The sequence below is a fragment of the Cynocephalus volans genome, chromosome 8, assembly GCF_027409185.1.
Source record: "Cynocephalus volans isolate mCynVol1 chromosome 8, mCynVol1.pri, whole genome shotgun sequence".
In the NCBI taxonomy this organism is placed as follows: Eukaryota; Metazoa; Chordata; class Mammalia; order Dermoptera; family Cynocephalidae; genus Cynocephalus; species Cynocephalus volans.
This window is the reverse complement of record NC_084467.1, coordinates 14,708,211-14,726,134: the sequence shown is the minus strand read 5'-3', so window position 1 is coordinate 14,726,134 and position 17,924 is coordinate 14,708,211. Positions and strand designations below refer to the sequence as shown.

The 17,924-nt window shown below is 41.4% G+C and overlaps 1 protein-coding gene across 5 annotated transcripts in view; it reads left to right on the top strand.

Annotated features, from left to right (window-relative positions):
- The window catches only part of UBR4 (ubiquitin protein ligase E3 component n-recognin 4), a 128,249-nt gene that overhangs the window by 55,305 nt on the left and 55,020 nt on the right, over positions 1-17,924 (top strand). For 2 of the 5 annotated variants that reach the window (XM_063105278.1, XM_063105282.1), the window contains 15 exons: positions 630-793; positions 1,244-1,460; positions 2,281-2,497; positions 3,257-3,289; positions 4,443-4,506; positions 4,942-5,076; positions 6,130-6,304; positions 7,185-7,325; positions 8,226-8,347; positions 9,041-9,152; positions 10,827-10,957; positions 11,079-11,256; positions 11,662-11,766; positions 13,277-13,414; positions 14,260-14,434. In XM_063105278.1, the coding sequence (XP_062961348.1) occupies positions 630-793; positions 1,244-1,460; positions 2,281-2,497; positions 3,257-3,289; positions 4,443-4,506; positions 4,942-5,076; positions 6,130-6,304; positions 7,185-7,325; positions 8,226-8,347; positions 9,041-9,152; positions 10,827-10,957; positions 11,079-11,256; positions 11,662-11,766; positions 13,277-13,414; positions 14,260-14,434 (2,107 nt within the window). The remainder of the gene's footprint in view (positions 1-629; positions 794-1,243; positions 1,461-2,280; positions 2,498-3,256; positions 3,290-4,442; positions 4,507-4,941; positions 5,077-6,129; positions 6,305-7,184; positions 7,326-8,225; positions 8,348-9,040; positions 9,153-10,826; positions 10,958-11,078; positions 11,257-11,661; positions 11,767-13,276; positions 13,415-14,259; positions 14,435-17,924) is intronic. The other 3 variants (XM_063105281.1, XM_063105283.1, XM_063105279.1) reach the window with 2 other exon arrangements.

The window sequence follows — 17,924 nt, the reverse complement described above, 5'->3', positions numbered from 1 at the left end:
CCCAGTAAAGAGTTACGTCTTGAACCTCATTTGAGAGATTTTTCTCTTTGGGTTTAGGGAAACTGGCTTGCCTGAAGGATGGAACTGATTGAAGAGTAGATCCCTTCAGTAGGTTAACTTCCCACTGAGTAGTGAGGAACCCATCACAGGTCTTGCTCTTGACTGATAGAGGACCCTTCAGGGAAGTGAAAGCTTGACTTAAGGAGTGAGTGAATCTGGCTAAGCAAAGACCATCGGAGGGATTATCACATTATCTTAAATTTGTTCTAGAGTCTATGTTTGAGGTAGTAGTGTAGCTTATCCACTTGTAAAGAAATGGTTTTTACTGTTTATTTTAAATAAACCAGCTAAAAGAGAGCCAATTGTTGTTAACTGCATACCCAATACCAACACCAGATTTCTCTGTATTGCTAGGATATGTTGTAGGTACTAGGGATAATAATCACTGGAGAGCTAACCGCATGTAGGCATCATGCTGATGCAAACATAATTCATAGTTTGCTTAGAAAGACTAGCATGTGTGAGTGTAGGCTCAGTCTGGGAGGAGTCTTTATCTGTGGCATGGGAGCAGAGGTGGATGAGACTACGCATACTGATGCTCTCAGGCAATCTGGTACTGTTCTCTGCAGCAACTCGCACGTCTAGCCAGGTGACTTTCCCCATTGACTTCTTTGAACACAACCAGCAGCTGACAGATGTGGAGTTTGGTGGTAACGACCTCTTGCAGGTCTACAATGCACAACAGATAAAGCACCGGCTGAATTCCACTGGCATGTATGTGGCTAACACCAAGGTGAGTACTGCTCTGAGCTGGGTCTAATCCCTGGATAGCAGGACTCATAAATACTATGGTTTGAAAACACATCTCTTTTTAGAACGCATGTATAAAGCATATGTTCAAAGTTACTGACCCTCAAATCTAGTTAAATTGTCCCTCGAATAAATGACATTCTTACTACTCAAGCTGAAGGACTCTCATTCGACAGGCTAGGTTTCCATCGTTACCAGCAAGGTCACTGCAGAGGGCAACAGGAGATTGTTAATGCTAGGGAGAAGGAAACCTGGCATTGAAGAGAATCGCCTCTGTTTTTCCATACTTAGAAGCAAGGAAGTCATCACAGGGTAGTTAAAAGGATAAAAGTTTAATCTAGGTTCACACACTGAGACAGTGTCAGAGGAAGGATTCAAACTCTGAATTTAGGAACTTCTATTAGTTTTCTGATGTGTGCCTTTTCTCCTGTAGCCTGGTGGCTTCACCATTGAGATTAGTAACAACAACACCACTATGGTGATGACTGGCATGCGGATCCAGATTGGGACCCAGGCCATCGAACGGGCCCCGTCATATATTGAGATCTTTGGCAGAACTATGCAGCTTAACCTGAGCCGCTCCCGGTGGTTTGACTTCCCCTTCACCAGAGAAGAAGCCCTGCAAGCTGATAAGAAGCTGAACCTCTTCAGTGAGTTACCAACCTTGGTGCAGACTCTGTCCTCATGCTGAATGCTGCTCATTATGGGCCATTGGTCTATGGCTGTCCAGTATTCTGGGGTCCTGCTGCTCCACTGATTTCTCTGTGGTCGCTGTCCTCAGGAAAGAAGTATGCTTGAGAATGGGAGGTGTAAAGATAGGGTAAAACTCTGTCAATATGTTAAGTATTCACTTCTGTACTGTTGGGTCAGCCTCATTGATGGTGCTGTTTCGTTTTAGGCAGAGAGGAGGCACAATTGGTATGTGAAATCATAAGGCTTTTTTAAAGCACAGATAAAGTCACACATCACTGAGAGGTGTTTAGCAGTTCCTCAGTGTGCCACTGAAAATTTTAAACCCTTAGAGTACAAATCCCTGATCCTTTCTTAAGACTGGCATCTTCTGTGTTATTTACTGGCCACCTGTCTGATATTGTTTCTCCTAGAAATAATTGCCGTTAGTGTGAGTGAGGATGATCTGAACTTTGAACAAAGGAAGTACTTAGAGACCCCTGGTGGTGAAGGGTGGGAGATACAGTACCCTGATAGTGCAAGAGGATGCTTGTGGTGATGTTTAGGGACTCTTCTGAGTAGGGGACTTAATAGGCTTTTGGTCCATGGAACTGTTTTTATACGCATTCAGCATCTATACATGGTTAAAGCGTTGCTGTGTCTCAGGAGGTAAAGTTCTTCTATGTCTGTAAAACTGTTGTAATTTTCTTTTTTGCCTAAACTGGTCTGGTCTTTGCTTTGGAGGGGTGATGTTAGCCCTTAGAGAATGTGCTTCCTAAAGGCTTCTCTTGCTTATTACAGTAGGGGCCTCGGTGGATCCAGCAGGTGTCACCATGATAGATGCTGTAAAAATTTATGGCAAGACTAAGGAGCAGTTTGGCTGGCCTGATGAGCCCCCGGAAGAATTCCCTTCTGCCTCTGTCAGCACTATCTGCCCTTCAAACCTGAACCAGAGCAATGGCACTGGAGACAGTGACTCAGCCACCCCTACTACAACCAGTGGAAATGTCCTGGAGAGGTACCAGTGCTGGCAAGAGTTGGTTTCAGCTTTCACCATTTTCCACTCTCACTGTAGAACCTTCCTGTGTCTTCAGAGGGTCAGCTTCTAATAACCATACCAAGTCTAGCCTGTGATTTTTAAGTTTTCACATAACTCCCCCACATCCAGTGTCTCCCTAGTGTGCAGACAAAGCCTGAAATATGTGCTCAGAGTCATCTGATGCAAGAGTCTCTGCCCAGATAGAAGTTCTGTCCCTTTTCTTAATGCTCAGATACCCTTTGGAGTAGCCAGATGCTGCACGGTAGAAGGTGCTTAAGCCAGTATTCTAGATTGGGATTCAGCTTTGCTGAAATTATGGGGAAATATCCTCCCTTCCATTCTGATCTCATCATCTTATCTTTCTCTGCGGTAGCTTCTTGTGTGGTTTGTCAGTAAGAGGCTGTCTGCTGCATCTTGCAGTAGAGTTCAGAGTCTCCCTAAATCTCCCTACAGTGGCATTCTTAAGCCTTTTGCTTAGCTTCTTTGTGCTAGGTAGCTGCTGGTCTGCCATGGTAGATGAAATAATTCATGATGTAAGATTTTGAGTTTCTTACATTATAAGTCATAAGAGTAGCCTTGCTTGGAATCACTGCCTCCCACCAGCAGTGCCCTCCCCCCTTTTATTTCTCTTTCTTTTTTTCCCCTTCCCTATTCATACATGGTTTGCTTAGGATGTGTTTTCAGGTTTCTCTGAGCTTCACATTTTTTTCCTTTTTTTTCCTTTGCTTCTCCCCCAAGTTCTGAAACTGAGTCCCTAACCAAGCTGGACCGGTTAGTATGCCCTCTTTCTTTTCTCTGCACGAGTGAATGTGTGTCAGAGAGCAGTGTAACCAATGGTGTGGCTTTGCGTTGACTCTGCTTCTGTTTAAAAGTCCTGCTTCTTTCTGTTCTGGTCATTGCATGGCTACAGAGCTATCCATGTGTATAAATGGAGTATCCAGAGGATTGTAAGTGCATACTTGGTGTTGGCCGTGTCAGACTCTCTCTCTCAGCTCTCTCTTCCTTACCCCAGTCCTCTCTGCTCCCTCTCTGTAGCGGGTGAGAAGAGGGTGAGGTGGAGAGACAGACAAAAAAGTCCTACCGTCTGATAATCTACCAGAGAGCTTGCTCTGTCCAAATGTGTTTCATACCTCAGTGCCCTCTTCCCTAGTTCTTTATTGCCTTCCTCTACGCCTTAACCCTTTTCTCTCCAGCTACTTTCTCAATACTTTTCTCTCTCTGTCCAGGGCTTCAGCTGTCAGAATGTTGGTCTTTTTACTATGCCACATTAAATTCAAAGGAGTAAGCCCTGGGGAGCATGTTACTTGGAACCTTTAACAGTTGGGCTTCCTATTTCTTCCCTGAGGGAGAATCGCTCAGTTTTCTAAAGATGCTTTGTACTATCCCTTGAATGTTGGCAATTGGCATGTACCCCAAAATACACTTTGTTCTCTTCCCCATACTTAGGCACTCATAGGAAATGCCTTTGTGCATTTTCTTGATGGTGTAAGTAAAATATAATTTCAATCTTCCCAGTATAAGATGGCTTTAACCTTTCTTTTTGTGTATCCCTTTGCCCATTGATCTCTGGGCACCTGAGCTTTGGGTCTCATTGCATCAAGACTGTTAAGCCCATCTCAGTGATCCCTGCCACAGGCAGCAGAAGGAAGCACATTTATCCTTTTTGAGGGAGAAAAGCCCTGTCTTTGAGTTACGGATTATGAACATGGCCTCAGGTTGATCTCCGAGCAGGAGCCAGGTTCTCCTGGCCTGTAACACAGGAAACGATATGCATGGTGCCTGTGGCAGGTCTTATTGTGCTTTGATTTTGTATTTGGCATTCATTAGCTGTCCCCAAGGTCTTCACAACTATAGTCTGCCTAGTCTAAAGCACAAGGCAGAGAGAACGGTTGTTGTACTCAAGCCAGGTTTTCTGTCTCCCCAGGCTGGTTGTGAGTTCTTTAGAAGCCCTGGAAAGCTGCTTTGCTGTTGGCCCAATCATCGAGAAGGCAAGTTACTTTTTCAAAGCATGTGGGAGCTTTCTGAAGAGGCAGGAAGTCAAGGGAGTTGTCTGAGGCCTCGAGGCCTTGCAGCTAAAGAACATTTATAGTATAATCTTGATTTGCAAAGAAGCTCCAGAGAACTCTTCAGCTTAAGGCCTTTTGTCCTACTTTTGGGGACCCATAGTGAGAGTGTGTAATAGAATAAGATGAATACTGGTACAGGAACACTGTTTTGGGAATCATGAGCTTGGATTCCATTTCTTTACCTATAGTGTAGGAGGATTATAATTTCTGAAAATCTTTTTTTTTCCTCTTTGCAGTGCATGGAGTGTAACCTAGCCCTGATGGTCTAGAAGGAAGGAAGAGGGAGGGCAGAGTGTAGATAGTTCATTCTGCATTGAGTTGGTGGGATTAGTGATAACCCTGCTGTTTTTGTATTAGGAGAGAAACAAGAATGCAGCTCAGGAGTTAGCTACTTTGCTGCTGTCCCTGCCTGCACCTGCCAGTGTCCAGCAGCAGTCCAAGAGCCTTCTGGCCAGCCTGCACACCAGCCGCTCGGCCTATCACAGCCACAAGGTAATCTCTCTCTGCTCCACAAAGTAATTTCTCATTTCTGCTAGAAATCTCTCTATTTCTACAAAAGGCGCACTCTCAGGGGTGCCTTTTGTAGAAATGGAAGTTACGGTCCTGACAAGGAATCAAGTAAGTTTATTTTTCATGTGTAAAGCAGCACATAGCGGAGTAAGGTGGAGAAAAGGATAGCATTGAGATTAGTACCTAGTCTAAAGTTACTCCTGAGAAATCAATGAATAGCACTCAAAACTGAGGATAAGCCGGCTGGTGGGCTGCTGGTTTGCACTTAGTTTTCTGTTACTTTAACAGGATTAGCAAGACTTAAGAAAGAGAGGGAAGGACATTGAGTTTGGGTGCCTTCTCACTGGGAAAGAGTGAGGGGAGGGAAGTCACTCAGGAGATAAGGACTGCTGATGTTTTCATTCACCCAGCAGTGGTATGGTGTGGAAGGTATACTGGGTGGTGGGCCCATTGTTGAGTGGTGTTGGGGAGCCTCTGAAGGGGAAGTCTGGGGAGAGAGGGTCTCACCTGCAAAAGTAAGGCGCCACCAAAGGAGCTAAGTCAGACCAATTTCCATAGATGGAAAAAATGACAATTCAGAGTCACGAGGACATAGGGCTTTGAGAGAAACTGCCAGCCCAGAAGCTGTGGTTAGCTTTTGTGTCCACATCCCAGAGAGTTGAGAAGTGTGAGTTTAACCTGATGAGCCTTTCAAGGAAAGGCAATTTGGAAACATAATCCTTGGGTAATAAGAACTTGTTAAGAAAGGACTCTTCTACTGCAGGAAAGAAATGTTGCAGTTCTGGAGAATTGGGTGGATTCTAATTTTCCTGCACTACTTTGATACTGTTTGCATGACTTTTGATTTTTTAATGACTTTAATATTTTATGCAGTAAGAAGTTTAGCTATATTGGGCTGCATTGAAGATTTGTTCGAAGTAGTTGGTGGTAATGAACCTGTTTTCTTGAGAGGAGGTAACAATCCTGATACTGCTGTTTGCATTAGTATCCAGCCCTTGCTTATGGTTGATCCTCTGTGATCCTGGTGTTTTATAGGATCAGGCCCTACTGAGCAAAGCTGTGCAGTGTCTCAACACATCCAGCAAAGAAGGCAAGGATTTGGATCCCGAGGTGTTCCAGAGGCTGGTGATCACAGCTCGTTCCATTGCCATCATGCGCCCTAACAACCTAGTCCACTTTACGGAGTCAAAGCTGCCCCAGATGGAAACAGGTGAACTAGGCTTATGTGGCTGTGGTCCTGAAGTCTGCTTAATACACCTTCTTTATCTTCTCATCCTCTTACTGTTCTCACTGGCTTCTGCTGACATCATGCTCTGAAACAAAGATTTTACTCCCTGGTCTTTATATCTTGTAGGGCTTTTGACATTTGGATTATACAATTTCACATAAATCCCCTTTTCAGTGCTTAGCCCTTTGATTATCTTTGAGTTTATTTAGTGTTCTGGACATCAGATATAATCTGTGTCTGACGTTACTCCCTCTTGTGATCTTCAGAGAAAAGCTAAGCTTGTTTGGGCACTGGTTGCTTGAAAGTAATAGGGTCATATCTCTTGCTTTCATGCTATTCTTTTGCCAGTGTTTTATTAATAAGTGCAGCGGCCCTTCTCAGGGCTCGATTCTGTTTCCTTATCTCTCCTCACATTGGCTGGGTACCAAACCTGTTTTGCCATTATCAAATAGAGTTTATTGATGCCTTTACTATTCTGTTATTTATATGCTTCCATATGCTGTCATCACCTCCTTCCTCCTTCTAATACTGTTATCCTGAAAACATTCTAGAGTAATCTCAGGTGTTCCCCTAGGTTTTAGAGGTTGAACAGTTGGAACTGAGATCTTTAAATCTGCTGTGAAGATCCTGAATGCTCCCACTTCTATTTAATTCTAACATAAAATGTTTTCTGTGATATTCCTTTCCCAGACTGTTTTTTTCCTAGATGTGCCTGCTGGAGTCTAGGGATAGTTGGCATATTGATTGGGGCCCCACTTGAAACTCCCTCCCCAGGCAAGCTTCCTTGACCTGAGTTAACCTTAAAACAAATTAAATTCCATCTCAAATTTACCACCGTTAATAATTTTTTTCTCTGGCTTAGAAGGACTCGAGGAGGGGAAAGAACCGCAGAAGCAGTTGGAGGGAGATTGCTGTAGTTTCATCACCCAGCTTGTGAACCACTTCTGGAAACTTCATGCATCCAAACCCAAGAATGCCTTCCTGGCACCTGCCTGCCTGCCAGGTATCATGTTGAAGGGAATACTGGAATCTTGACATAAAGGGAAGCCTGATGTAAATTCTGTCTTTGAACAGCTATGACCTTAGCCTTTACTCTTTATCATCCATTTCTTCCAGAATTAATAATTGAGAAACAGAAAGCTGTGAGAACAGTGCATTGTTTCCAATACAGAAGTTTAGTAGTATGGCCGAGAGTGGAATTTTCTGTATCTCTTCATGAGAGGTTGAATATTTCACATAAAGAGACACGCGAATGTGTGCATGTGCATGTGCGTGTCCTTAGAGGTGTTTATAACTGTTTTAAAAAATCTTTGAAAAAGAATTTCAAAGCCAGTTCAAAAGGTAAAAGTTAAGTATCAGCCTTGAATTATTTTCTTCCCAAGGTACTGCTGCCTTTGGTATCTAACCTCTCACGTTATCAGAAGTTCAGGTAGAAGAGTAAGGATCTGAATGGCAATATAAGAAAGTAGAACATCCCTAGTGCTCATTTGTGTTTGGAGGTTACATGGGAAATAAACCTAAAAGGCATGCCAAGGTCATGTTTTGTCATCACTTAAGGTTTGGGGATAGATAATAGGAGTATTAAGTTTTTGCATACCTCTTCACATTTCCCCACTTTGTATTTTGATATCTATAGAGAGTGGACTACTTATTTCTGTGATGCAGTATATCTAGAAAGGCTGTTGACAGTTTGGGAGATTAGAAGACTGTTAATAAAACAAGTCACAAATAATGATGACAATCTACATTCTGTGTGTGTGTTTTATTTGTTTTGCTGTGTGTGTTTTGTTTTTTGTTAGCTTGAACTTTATGTGCAGGTAAGAATTTGTACTTTTGTCTCAGACTCTCAAGTAGCTAGAGGTTTTTCCAACATATTTTCATATAATACTTTTCTCCCCTTTAGGCCTAACTCATATTGAAGCCACCGTCAATGCTCTGGTAGACATTATCCATGGCTACTGTACTTGTGAGCTGGACTGTATTAACACAGCATCCAAGATCTACATGCAGATGCTATTGTGTCCTGTACGTATTATAACCCTAGATAAGTCTCATCAGCCTGGGAATGTGTGGAAAAAATTTTTTAATAAATTTATTAAATTAATGAAATAAAATAGACTTAAAGGAAGGTGATGGAATTGAGACTTTCAAATATTAATAAAAACTTTAGGATTTTACTCCATGGAAGAGAAAGGTTTGGAAAAGGGATGGACTTGGTCTTTCTTGTTCAATGCTGAGTCCCAGGGATTAGTTTGGTGCTTGTTACCTAGTGTGCTAGCTAACTCATGTAAGTATTACTTAAATGAGGGCATGAATAAATGCAGTACAAGATTTCTGTTTCCAGTGACCCTGTCATAGAAGCTAAGTATTAGAAGAAGTACTGAATTTAGTACAGAGAAAAGATGTATACTAAAGGGCCTGATCATCTGATGAAAAGGCAAAACCCATTTGTGGAGAGCCAAAGTGACTTCAGGATCATATGACCTCCTGTTTATCACAAGGAACTAAGAGATAAGAAGGTGGTAAATGGGTCTTAGTATATGCCAGGCCAAGAAATGGGGCAATTTCACCTGCTGAACTTGGTCAGCTGGGTTGCAGATGAGAGTGGATATGTCTTCCAGATGCATGTAAGGGATTGACCAAGACAGGAAAGTATTTTATAAATAATTTCATAAATAATATAAAACCTAAGTATGATTGTTTCCTTTTAAACCTCAGGATCCTGCTGTGAGTTTCTCTTGTAAACAAGCTCTAATTCGAGTCTTAAGGCCCAGGAACAAACGGAGACATGTGACATTGCCCTCCTCCCCTCGAAGCAACACTCCGATGGGTAATGTCAGGTTTGGGTTTAGGCTCGAGTCTGTGTGTGGTGGGGGAGTGGGGAGAAGGGAGGTATGGTGTTAGGATATGCTGCCCATGTTGACCAAAGTCCTGGAGACTTTCACTTATATGTCTATTTTTTTCTTACCTTACCTTATTCCATAAAGAATTTAAGGGAGTATATAAAAATGCATATAGTAAATAAAATTGAGGCCATGAGAAAATAAAGATACCATAGTACAATCAAGACATGAATACAGAAAATCTGCATCACAATGTCCTACATGGTCATTAAGTGAAGATCTTCCCAAGAGCCATAGCAAAAGTAAAATAAGAACAGTTACAAAAATCACAATGACCAAAGATAAAACATAAACCTGTTTTTCAAAAAATATGCTTTTCCTGGCACAAAAGCTCTCCCTTAAGGACCCATTTCGTTGCCTAAGGGGCAGAAGCCTCACTGGACTTACCTACAATATGTTTGATAGCAAATTTCACAGAGATTTCCCTCATTGGTACACTTGGACAGTCAAGGGCATAGCATTTTACATTTTAGTAGGAGCAGTTCTAGAAGGTGACTGAATTATATAACTCTCTGGTTACATGGTTTGATTTAGAAGTAAATTTTAATTGAGAGTTGCATATGTAATTTAAAATTTTCTAATAGCCACATTATTAAGAGTAAAAAATAATGAAATGTATTTACTAATAATTTAATATATGAAAATTATTTTAACATATAGTGAATATAAGAAGAGATTATCAATGAAATATTTTGCATTTTTACTGTCTTTGAAATCCAGTGTGTATTTTACACTAGTGGCAAGTCTCCATTTGGTCCAACCACATTTTAAGTACTCAGTAACCACATGTGGTTAGTGGCTACTGTATAGAACAGTGCAGATCTAGAGGAATGCATACAACTTTGTGACTTGCAGACAATCTTCCTTGAATATCATTTATCTTATCTAAGCTTTCCATGAGTTAGGCATTGGTTTGTCGCTCTTTTCTCTGGCAAGAACCTGGAATGCAGGTAGTTTATGTTTCTAATTAAGGGCATATTTACATGCTTTAACAATCCATTGAGTAGAAGGTGAGGTCTTCATCCTCTTCTGACAATTAGGAGTCTCACTTGGACTTCTTTCTTATTAGAAGGCCTTGCTACCTTCACACAGAAGTGGGCCCAGGAAGGACCTATCATGGTCTGGATCTTATAATGATTACGGAGTGAAAATCTCACTGACCTAGCTGTTTTGAAAAAGTAGGGAAATAAACTCTAAAGTGCCGTTACCGATAACAGACAAACATCTCAATTGTATTTTTTTCCTGTCCAATTCAAGGTCTCCTGAGAGTTGATGGGAGTTTGTGGGGCCTACTGGTCTTAGATTTCTCTGCTTTATGGAAATCCCTTTGGAGTCCGATGTGGTTTTTTTCCTCCATCAGCTGAAAAAGTCTATTCCTCTAGGTGGCAAACTGTCACTGCCACAGCCATCTTCCCAGATTCTGCTAGGCCCAAGAAGCAAGAGAGCAACACCAGGCATAGCACCCTGGAGTTTCTCCTCTAAAGCACAAGGAGCCAGCTGGTGGCTTGTCTTGGGTTTTTGTTGCTATGTGACTAATCACACCATATGCTGAGGGAGGAAAGAGTGAGCACTTTCAGGTGACTGGGGTTTCTTTGACTCAGGAGACAAGGATGATGATGATGATGATGATGCAGATGAGAAAATGCAGTCATCAGGGATCCCGAATGGTGGTCACATCCGTCAGGAAAGCCAGGAACAGAGTGAGGTGGACCATGGAGATTTTGAGATGGTGGTGAGTCTCTGGCAGCAGGAGAGGGGAGGAGGAGCTTCACAACTCTCCTCTAGTTCTTATTCAGTGGACTTCCAGAAGTTACCACTTACCATGGGACACTGACAGAGCTTTCTCTCTGCAGTCTGAGTCGATGGTCCTGGAGACAGCTGAAAATGTCAACAATGGCAACCCCTCTCCCCTGGAGGCCCTGCTGGCAGGTGCAGAGGGCTTTCCCCCAATGCTGGACATCCCGCCTGATGCAGATGACGAGACCATGGTTGAACTAGCCATTGCCCTGAGCCTGCAGCAGGACCAACAAGGTAGAAGGCAGTGCCAGTAACAAAGTGGCCCATTGGCCTTGCACAGGAAAGAGGGTTTGGTAGTTACTGATATCCAGCTGACTTAGCTTATCCCCAGATTTGGGGAGAGGTTGATCTGGGTGAGAGCTGTTCAGAGATACAGGTGGAGAGTGAGAGGGATTGTGGTGGGAATTTCACTCTGGTAGCCGATCTCATGGTTTCTGCTAGTTTGGTCTTTTGGATTATTTCCTCCTGAATCTGTTAGATTCCTCCAGCCTGTGTCCTGCCTGAGGTGATGAACTTCCTCTAGGCCAGAGGGGGTCATATGCTGGTGTTTAGAGACTCTCAAGGGCAGCAGGTGGCCAAAGCAATGCTGTGGATGGGGTCTGGAGGGGATGCTGTGCTCACTCTCCACTTGTTTCCCAGGCAGCAGCAGCAGTGCCCTGGGCCTGCAAAGCCTGGGACTGTCCGGCCAGGCACCCAGCTCTTCCTCTCTGGACGCAGGAACCCTCTCTGACACCACAGCATCAGGTAACTGTCCACAGCAAGGAGCATGGCTCAGGGTCCCAGGACCCTCAGGCCTTGTTTCCAGTGCTGTGAGAGTGTAATGGGCAGCGGCTTTGACAGGCCATTCTGGACTTCCTGCTCTGCCTTGGCGTTGGAAGTACGGGTGTGGGCGGTGCAGGGATGCAGCTTGGTGACGGCGCTTGTAGCTCTGCTTCCTTACATTTCGCATGCTGCCTGGCTTCAGTTCATTTCCTCCCTAAAGGCCGATTGGCACCAGGTCTTGCTTTACAGCTACTAGCATTCTTTGTCAGAGTTTGAGTATTTTAGACAATATTAAAAGGGAGACAAGAAACAGAGCTCCTACCTTAACTTTTTTCTCTTCATTTGCAAATAAAAGTGAAGCTGCAAGAAGCTGGATTGTGCTTCAGAGTTCTCAGTCAACGTGGCCAACCACCAGGGGTCTGAGCTTGAGAGGTAGAGCTTTTGTAGAAAATTAAAATTCATAGGAAATCTTCAGAACTCATTTTGTCTCTCCTTTCATTGTCTTATCATCTTATAAGAAAAACAGTATTTTCTGAATAGAGTTGGATCAAACGGAGACACTTGATCAACCCCCGAGTAATTTAAGAGTTGATATATAGTTTTTCAGACTGATGCTGCTTTGTATTTCTTTCTTTCTTTCTTTTTTTTTTTCCTTTTGGGCATTTTACCTTAGATAGATAAGAAAGGGAGAAATTGGCTGTCCCTACCTGCTGCCATGGCTTGTTGCTTTTCTTAGGTCTCTTTAGTTGCTGTCATTTCAGGCTGTGTGGTCACTGTTGTGTTGTGCCAGTTGTGTTCCTATTGTGCTCCGTGGCTGTCTTGGCTTTCCTCCCCCATGTTTCTCATCTAGCATTTTCCTCCTGTCTCAGCTCAGCCCTGATCCCAGATGCTGTGGCTGTCTCTGGGGAATTTCCTTGCTTCATTATTAGCATCTGATAAGGATGACTAGGAGGTGGGAAATTTCCCAATGAGCTCCCCTCTGGACCACTTGATTAAAAAAAAACAAATGGTTGATTCAAGAGCTCATGATAAATGATTTCCTGACATAAACACAAATTGACTGATTACAAAACAAATTTCATTAAAATTCAGAGTTCTATGCTTTGAATGGTAATGGCCAGTTTCAGATCTCTCAGTAGCTGTCAGTAACACCTAGATAGTGGTGACCATGAAGCATTTTAGCTACAAAACAGCGTCCATGTCACAGATTCTTACTGAATCTCTACACTGTTCTACTTGCACTGTAATGTAACAGCTAAGGAAATGTCCAGTGAACTGGGTTTTCACTTCTGTCTAATTACTGTTTGCAATGCACTGTGTATAGTGTTTGTTCCTGTTAGTGATTAACTAGCAAAGCAAATCTTTCCCATTTTTCTTTGATGACAGGATATATAAACTGCATTGTGTCCTGTGCACTATGTGGTTTGATGCTTTTGCCCCAAGGGTTTTTTTTTTTTTTTAAAGCCTGTAACAGCTCTCGTTACTCTCTCAGCTCCAGCCTCAGACGACGAGGGCAGCACAGCAGCGACTGATGGTTCTACCCTTCGGACCTCTCCTGCTGACCACGGTGGTAGCGTGGGCTCGGAGAGCGGGGGAAGCGCAGTGGACTCAGTGGCTGGCGAGCACAGTGGTAATGTGCCTGGGGCTCCTGATTTCCTTGGGAAGAGGGATGGGACAAAATAGGAATCCCTGCCTGGGTCCTGGGTTTGGATTCAGCAAAGAGAGACTCATTGAAAGTCATGTGGGATTCATTTGACCTCAACCCTGGAGTTTTAAATGTTCAGTGATAATAGCTTAAGCTCAGTTAATATTGAAACATTTTACAGGTGAATTTTAGTGATCTGTTAGTGGAAGAAAAGTAATGACATGAGTAATCCCAGATCGTGATTAATCTAAAACAATTATGGTGTGGCCTTGTAACCCCATTGTCCTATGATTATTGCTTCTTATCTATTGTCAGGGGAGGTATTTTTGGGAAGTCATCTTGTTGATGACCTGATATGTTAACAAAGCAGGTCATCCCGACAGTATACTAGCTGGTAAGGTGGGGCTCTAGAATGAGGGAGCATGAGAAAGCCATTTTGGTTTGACCTTGTAAATCAGTCTGTGGTTAACAATTGAATATGAACCATTGTTATGGAGGAGATTAAGAGTAGCTAGCTGGTAATTTCTAGATTCCCATATCAACGTATGTTTCCTCTGGTGTAGAAGATAACAAATTTATCAGCAGCTGAGATTCAGATTATTCTTGAAGGTGGGTCTTATGTACTGTAGAAGGGTGAGTGGCTACCATTAGAGTAATTTAGCATACTGCTGTGGGGCCAACCCCAAGATCATGAATTCAATCATTCTTTGGATTAGATAAAAAATTTCTAAAGCTACCAGTGATCTTCTGGCCACTGCCGACTTCAGAATGCATTGGGTCCTATCATGCTTTGGGAGTTGATTTGTGCTTTTTTAACCATTTGCCTCTAGTATCTGGCCGGAGCAGTGCTTATGGTGATGCCACAGCTGAGGGGCATCCAGCTGGACCAGGAAGTGTGAGCTCAAGCACTGGTGCTATCAGCACCACCACTGGACACCAGGAGGGAGATGGCTCAGAGGGAGAAGGAGAAGGGGAAGCCGAAGGAGATGTCCACACTAGCAACAGGTCAGGACCTAGCCATTCACAGTTAAGAGGACTTCCTGTCTGAGAACATTTCAGGAATAGGAGGATCGATAAGTTGTAGAAGTAGAGTGGTGATAACAGTATATTTCTTTTTACATATAGCGGTGATAAACCCATGAAACAGTTGAAAATCTTAGGAAGTGTTCCAGATCTGTCTTCTTTGTCCTATTAGAATTATATCAAATCAATTGCAGAGAGAATGGAAAGTGGTCATTCGATTAAGGCTCCCCTAAATCCCTTAAGTTATCATAAACCTACTACCATAAAAACATTTGTATTTGTCTTCCTCACTCGAATCTTTCTTTCTTTTTTTTTTTTAAAAGATGACCAGTAAGGGGATCTTAACCCTTGACTTGGTGTTGTCAGCACTACGCTCTCCCAAGTGAGCTAACCGGCCATCCCTATATAGGGATCCGAACCCATGGCCTTGGTGTTTCAGCACCACACTCTCCCAAGTGAGCCATGGGCTGGCCCCTACAAATGGCACTTTTTGAGGCTCAACAATGATAGTTATTAGCTATATGATACTAGAAATAGCTCCTTGTTCAGCATATTTATGAGGTAAAGGAAAAATATGACAGCAAATACATGTTTATGATTAGAAATGCCAGTGGTGGAGCATTTTGAAATTGGAAAGTTATCTATAAAATCCTAATCTATCTGCCTCAAGAAATTGTTCTGGTGTTTTGTACTGGATTGGTGAAGTGAATGAATTCCTAACTAAGAATTGACTATAGAAGAGGAGGAAAAATATCAAAGAATAACACTTGTGATAAAATGTTTGTTAAATTTGTTGAGGCCAACAGTTATCACATTAGTGCAAAAGTAATGAATCAGACTTTTGAACTGAATGATTTCTATCAGAAAAAAACAATCATGCCGGATGCAGTGAGGCATCAGAGACATTTTAGGAGGGCATCAAACAGTGTCTCCCACATTCCTGTACCCTACTGCTTGAATGTAAATCACTTACAATATCTCCTTGGATGAAGGTGACCTCTAGCTCTGTTAACTGATGGAGTTTTTAACATTCTAACATGAAGGGGCTTTCTATTTAATCTTTTTTTATTTTTCTTAATGATTTCTAGGTTAATTCCATTGTGTGCAGATAACAATGGTCTCTGATTTCTATTTTTTGTAGTTTATGTAAAAATTTTTTTATTCCAGTGTACCTTTGTCTTTTAATTGAATCAGTTGAGTTCATTTATAATTAATCTTAATTGCTAATATATTTGAATTTGTCTGTTGTTTACTTTGTGCTTCTTATTTGTTCTGCCTATTTCTGTTTATTTTTCTTTCCTTTGCAGCCTCCTTTTGGGTTGATTTGCTATTTTTTTCATTCCTTTTTCTTGCAACTCTATGAGTCTGCACTTTTAGGTATTTTAATTCTTTTTAAAAAAATGTCTTTTTAAAGCCTTCAAGACGTTGTTGCTGTTTTATATAGTTTATATGGTCACTGTTTGTTTAGCTTTACTCAGTGTTTTCCACGTGCTGTGTCCAGTATTTCTTTGTGCATGTCAGACCTTCCGTCTAAGATAATTTTCTTCCTGAAGTATATTGTTTAGATTTCCCTTTAGGAACGTCTGCTGTTTGCAACATCTCAGATTTTGTTAGACTGGAAATGTCTTTATTTAACTCACATTTGTGGATGTATTTTTGATGAGCATGACATTTTGTCTTGGCAGTTCCCTCCTCCCTCCCCATCCACCCCTAAAATTGCAAATGGTATCCACTTGTTTCCTGGTTTTTGTTATTGCCAGTGAGAAATCACCTGCTATCATTAACTGTTTTTCGTTTGAAAGTAATGTCTTTATTTCTCGTTTATTTTGTCATTGTAATTTTACTAAGATATGTTTAGGATGGATTTCTTTACATTTGTTTTGCTTAGTAGTCTTTGGAAATCTTGAGTGTGTGGGCTAGTGACTCATTAGTTCTGGAAAAATCTTATCTAATAATCTCATCAGATATTGCTTCTGCCTCATTTTCTGTTTTTTCTCTTTCTGTGATTCCAATTAAATAGATGTTAGACCATCATATTCTCTTTTCCATGTCTGTTGATAACTCTTCTTTTTTTTGTTTCTGGTGCTTAATTATTTATAATTTCTTGAGATCTATTTGAGTAGCATTAAAAAGCATCAAATATATAGGAGTAAGTTTGAAAGATGTATGACTTCTTCGTTGAGAACTATAAAACCTGATGAGAGAAATTAAAGAAGACCCAAGTAAGTGAAGGAATATACCATGTTTATGGATTGAAAGACTCATTGTAAAGATGACAGTTGTAATCTCAGTCACAAATCCCAGCTGGAGTTAACGCATGTGTCAAAATTAACAAGCTGACACTAACATTTATTTGGAATTGTAAAGGGCTAAGTTTAGCCAAGGCAATATCAAAGAAAATTCATAAAGTTTAGGAGACTTAATACAACTATAGCTTATGATAAAGCCATGGTAAGTAAGACTGTGATATTGGTATAAAGATAGACAAATAGATTAATGGAACAGGTTAGAGTTCAGAAACAGATTCATACATACAAGATCATCTGGTTAATAACAAAGGTGACACTCGTGCAATGGGAGAAAGGGTGATCTTTTCTTTTTTTTTTTTTTTGTCTTTTTCGTGACCGGCACTCAGACAGTGAGTGCACCGGCCATCCCTATATAGGATCCGAACCCGCGGCGGGAGCGTCGCTGCGCTCCCAGCGCCGCACTCTCCCGAGTGCGCCACGGGCTCGGCCCTGATCTTTTCAATAAATAGTAATGGATCAGGTGGAAATTGATATAGGATAAAATGAATCTTAACCTGATCTTATACACAAAAATCAGTTGAATTATAGATATAAATGCAAAAGGTAATATCTTTTTGGTTTTAGAAGACACAGTGTTTTCATAACTTGGGGTTGGCAATGATTTCTTAAACAGAAGACAAAAAGTAGTAACCAAAACAAAAAAAATGTATAAACTGGTCTGTATTCTCAGCAGCTAATTCTTTTTCTTCCCTGCTCTCAGTGTTAAGATTTGAGTTGGCTAATTTTTAAACCTTCTTTTAAAATACATATTTGAAACTATATAGTTCTCTTTAAAATTCCGTCTTAACCTTGCTTTGGCTGCAGCCCACATATTTTGATAATTATTTTCATTGATGTTCAAACTATTTTCTAAATTCTGTTGTAGTTAAGTCTTTGGTCCATGGGATATTTAGAAGTATGTTATTAAATTTCCAAACATTTGAGGATTTTCTAGTTATCTTTCTGTTACTGATTTTATAGTTTAATTTGACTTTGGTTGGGGAACATGCTATGTGATTTCAATCCTTCGAAATTTTTTGAAACTCATTGTTGCTTCTAAAATGATGATGTATCTTTTTAGGATTTTTGTTTGTTTTTACGAGGAGGATTAATTTAGGTAACCTAGCCATATTGGCAATGGAAGTCTCTATAGTGGTTTTAAGTTAACTTTTTTTTGTGTGAGT